At 52.0% G+C, this 4,626-nt stretch overlaps 1 protein-coding gene across 1 annotated transcript in view; it reads right to left on the bottom strand.

Moving 5' to 3' along the window:
* Positions 1-3,166: 3,166 nt before the first annotated feature.
* TTC13 (tetratricopeptide repeat domain 13) overlaps positions 3,167-4,626 on the bottom strand; it is a 61,223-nt gene continuing 59,763 nt past the window's right edge. The window contains exon 23 of the mRNA XM_027770861.1: positions 3,167-3,910. Coding sequence (XP_027626662.1) covers positions 3,796-3,910 — 115 coding nt within the window. The 3' untranslated portion in view covers positions 3,167-3,795. The remainder of the gene's footprint in view (positions 3,911-4,626) is intronic.

The following is a 4,626-nucleotide window of genomic DNA, read 5'->3' as shown; positions in this document are numbered from 1 at the left end:
CCAAGCTGGGTTCGTTACAGAGACACAGGCGTCAGGACAGAGCTCACACCCAGCGTGTGTAACTGCGGTACTGGGAGCTCTGCTGGCAGCGGAGAACGGAAGGGTCAACTCGCTGACGCGTAGTTTGAAGAAAAAGGGACAATTCCCATCCCACCCGGAACGTGACTCAGGAAGACACTGGCTTTTGTGACGGCAGTCAGGAGGCGGCAATCCCAGGCAGAGGAGCAGGTTCTCCTGATCCCTAGTTTGAGGTCCCTCAGGCGGGGTCCTGGACCCCCTGTGAGCAACTCATCTGAGGCGCTGCGGGAAACCACAGCCCCCACGGGGCCCTCAGGGGAGCAACAGGTGGGAGCGTTTCAAGGCTGTGCTAGTTTTCTTCTCCCCATGTGTCTCCCTGTGCTGTGGCCAAACACTGATTTTCACCCTAAACCCCTCAAAACCTGGGCCCTTCCTTAAGACTTGCAGTCCCACCCCGACTCTGTTCTGTGCAGCGGTGGGAGCAGGTTTCTGTTTCCCGGGGCCATCAGTCGGGATGAGAGGGAGAGGAGCAGCAGTCCTGTGTCTTCAGGGTGAGCAACAGGCTTCAACGGGGCCGGCAGGTGGCATGATGGTTAAGATGCTCTCACATGGCTGACAGACAGCGGGGTTCGAGTCCCAGACCCAGTAACTTGAAAAAGACGCCAGGCGCGTATGTGTGCCCAAGACCCCAAGGGGAGAAGGGAGTGAGGCTTGATCTCTCTGTCCTGGGGACCATATATGCCCTATAGGAAATAAACTGAAGGGGAAAAAAGGCTTCAATATAAAAGCAAGCCTAGTTCTAATTTTTTTTTTTTTTTGGAGGGATTTTCGCTGTAGGGCGCGTGTGCTTGCCAGACAGACAGACAGAGACATAGAGACAGAAAGCGAGAAATCACCCCCCAGGGGGGATGGTCACGCCGCAATCCCTTCTCCTCCATTCTCCTCTCGGGATCTTGGGCACGCACGCACACGTGCCCGGCGTGAGTTTTAAGCCACCGGGTCCGGGACACGAACCGCGGTCGACTACGTGGGAGTCCAGCGACATAGCCATTATGCTAACTGCTGGTTCCCCCTAGTTCTAATTTTTAAGAAAGTTTTTGTTAAGCTTTAAGAAGAGGGTAACTTGTATTATGGAACTGGCTGATGTTTGGGTGCAATTTCTTGCTTTTACAGAATGTGATGAGAGACATTTAATGTCATAGAAACATGTTTTCTGTGTCCCCGCCTTGCAGGGACAGAAGCCCCCTCCAGCAGGTGGCTCCTTTGCTCCTTCTCAGCCACCAAACAGACCACATCTGATGTTTTGTTGGGACCGCGTTCACTGGCCGAGTGCCTGGGATCTGGGGCAAAAGACGGACTGCTTTCTGGACCTCCATACAGACCCGGATGTCAGCGGGTCGCCTCCGGCCACCTCCAGGACTGTAATAACCATTTTACTGACATGAGAAGAATTTGGGCCATTAAAGGCAGTCATTTGAAACTGATAAACTAATTTCAGGAAAAAACATATTCTATTTCTTCTAAGTGTCCTTCTAAAATGAGGAGACTGCAGAGCTCTCCCCAGCACGCGGAGATGCAGCGAGGGGGGCTGTCCGCGAGGAACTGACTCTCTCCAGACACCAAGCTGGCCAACGTCCTGCCCTTGGACTTCCGCCTCCAGAACGGGGAGAAAGGATGGCTCGTGTCTAAGCCACCGGTCAGTGGTGTTTCGTTACCAGTGCAAGCTGAGAAGCATGGCTTAGATATATTCTTCTGGGCCATTACTCCAACTGAAAAATGAGCATCTTACCATCCAAAATCATAAAGAGTTGATGCTAAGTGAAGAAAAATCCATAATAACTGGAAGAATTTTTTTTTGAAAGGTTTTTACTATAGGTTGCATGCATTCTTTAGAAAGACAGAGAGAGACAGAGAGAGACAGAGAGACAGAAAGCGAGAAATCACCCCCTCAGGGGGGATGGCCATGCTGCAATCCCTTCTCCTCCAGTCTCCTCTCGGGATCTTGGGCATGCACGCACACGCGCCCGACGTGAGTTTAAGCCACCAGGTCCAGGACTTGAACCATGGGAGTCCAGTGCCAGCCATTACGCCAACTGCTGGTCCCAGTAACTGGAAGAATTTGAACTTTCAGCTTGTACGCAAACAAGAGGGACACACTTTAACAACCCATTCATTTCTACTGTGCTTAATCCCTGTAGCTCCCAGCTCGCGTGGTGACCCTGCAGAGCGCATCCGCCTGGAAGTTCAGCCAGAACCCTGGGAAGCAAAGCCACCTGGATTCTCCTGGCACCGTGTACCTCTGTCCTGCTGTGGCGCCCGCCAGACCTGGGATCGGAGACACCATTTTGGGCCCAGTGTGCAGCTCCTTTGCGTCCCTCACTGATCTAAAGCCCCCGTTCTTTGCCTCTAACGCATACAAAGGTGGACCACACAGATCACAAAAGGAGGAAGTTAGCAGAGCAGAGTCCTCGCAGGTATGCGGGGACAATGCATGGCGCAGTGTTGCGTATTCCGAGTCCTAAGAAGAGCTGGAGAGGGTGGAATCCTTGGTGTGCCAAGCCTACAATGGGCAGGGCAGGCCCCGCAAGCCAGAAGGCCTGGGCAGGAACCCCGGCAGCTGCTCCTTCAGCTCCAGGGCCTCGGGGAGCCAGCCATCCTCAGAGCCTCAGCTCCCTCACCTGTGAAATGAAAGTCAGGACCTTTGTTTTTTCTGAGTTCAGACCGAGACTCTGTGGATGATGACACTGTTTGAAAACGAGGCGTGCCTGATGATTGTTGTTATCCCTTCCCTGGGGTCACCAGGTGGGTGTTTCCATCACAAAGGCAGGCCCGACAGACGGACATGGACCACATGTGTCTGTCCCACCAAGGCTGGTAGACCCCTGCTCCCTGAGCACAGACTCCCGGCGTGGGACAGTGTGGAGCTGCTTGGATGCAAAAGCGAGGAAAAACGAAACGACAGGGAGGGTGAGCAGTGTGTTTTCACTCTTATCGAAGAACAGAAACGGAAAATCATTTGGAAATGGCAGGAGGTTAACGGACTCATTTTACTCACTGGTATTTACCCTGCCTGGGGGGAAAAAAAGAGTACTTTTCTGAATGTTATGCCTGAAAATGAAACTAGTTCACAAAATTAAAACATGCAGAATCCAGTGCCAAAAACTGGTGATTTACAGAAATCACCCCAGTTTATTTTTTTCCAACAAAGAAAACACATGATACAACGATTCAGTGTTTGGGACATTGGCAAATACTGTCTGTATGACTCAGGCTCGTGTTCCCGGCTGTGAGCTCCGGGCAGCTTAGCAGGGCCCGCGACTCTACCCCCCATCCTAACAAAGTGGGGGGCCCACGCTGAGTGGGAACAGGACACCCCACCTCGGTACCCACAGGAAGAACGTCTTCGGGAAACAGCCAGCTCCTTAACGGAATGAAAGCACTCCTATCTGGTTGGTTTTGTTCATCTTGTTAAATTTGTGGTTTTGAAGTAAATTGACTTCGCTCTCAGGAAGGAGTCGTATTATTTACAGGTGAAAACAGACCACTGGCTGACACGCACCTCCCTCCGGGTCAGGCAGGTCCTATCCCCCTAAAACCTTCTTTCATGATTTTGTTATGGTTCAGAAAAGTAAAGAAAATGATTTCAAGTATTCAATTCCTATCAAAAATCGGTATCAAAAGTAATAAAGGACCTAATTTCTTTATAATTCCATGTTTTAAAAAATAACTTAAGAAGCAAGAGGTCCGGCCCTTTACTTGTATAAATACCACACGTGGCTAGAGTTTCTTAAGACACCGTGGGGACGAGTCCGTGTTTAGCACCTCGATCGTCGACCGCAACGTCGGAAACGTCTCTGATACTGACGGGAGCATCTTATAAGAGGGAGAAATACTGGAAAAGAAAACACAAAGAAGGGCCAGAAAAATTAACATCACTCCCCCCGCCCACCAAAAAAAAAAGGCAGCGCTACATTAAATCTGTTCCTACTGGGTATTCCTTTCCCGGCCTCCCACAGGTCCACCCTATCAGACTGTCGGGGAAGCCGGGAGGGCCCGAGCGTCCTGTGCCAGCTGCTGCTGCAGCCGCAGCCCTGGGGGAAACTGCCTGGACCCCGTGGGGCCAGCAGGCCGGGGGCAGAGCACACGGCTTTGGCCCAGCTTTCCTTCGCATTGGCTTTAGCCCCTTCTCCACGCTCCAGGACAGCGCAGGGTGCTCAGCCGCCAGGCCAACCCCGGGGAAGGACACAGCCGCCCGTGTCAAAGGCTGCTCGTTGTGCAACACCAACTGCACCGTGCAGTGTCTGTTATTCTTTCTTAAAGAACGGCGAAAGAGCCACACTGTGGAGTTACGGGGGAAATTGAAGCCAGATCTTTGAGCCATAGTCCTTTACCAGAACACGTGCAAGCTAGCTGAGCCAGACAAGAACGCCCCAGCCCAGGTGCAGCTGTTGGAAGTTTTCATCACAAAGCTGGCCGGATGCTTACGAATGGAGCCACGAGGCACACACACATAGTGATATAAAAACAAGTTTTGGGGGCAGGCAGGTGTCCTGGTGGTTAAGGGGCTACGGTTTGAGTCCCAGACCTGGCGGCTTGCTTTCTCTCTTT

This window comes from Tupaia chinensis, unplaced genomic scaffold (genome assembly GCF_000334495.1).
Source record: "Tupaia chinensis unplaced genomic scaffold, TupChi_1.0 Scaffold000161_1, whole genome shotgun sequence".
Taxonomy (NCBI): Eukaryota; Metazoa; Chordata; class Mammalia; order Scandentia; family Tupaiidae; genus Tupaia; species Tupaia belangeri.
Note: the sequence above shows the minus strand (reverse complement) of the source record. Positions and strands in the feature narration are given on the sequence as shown.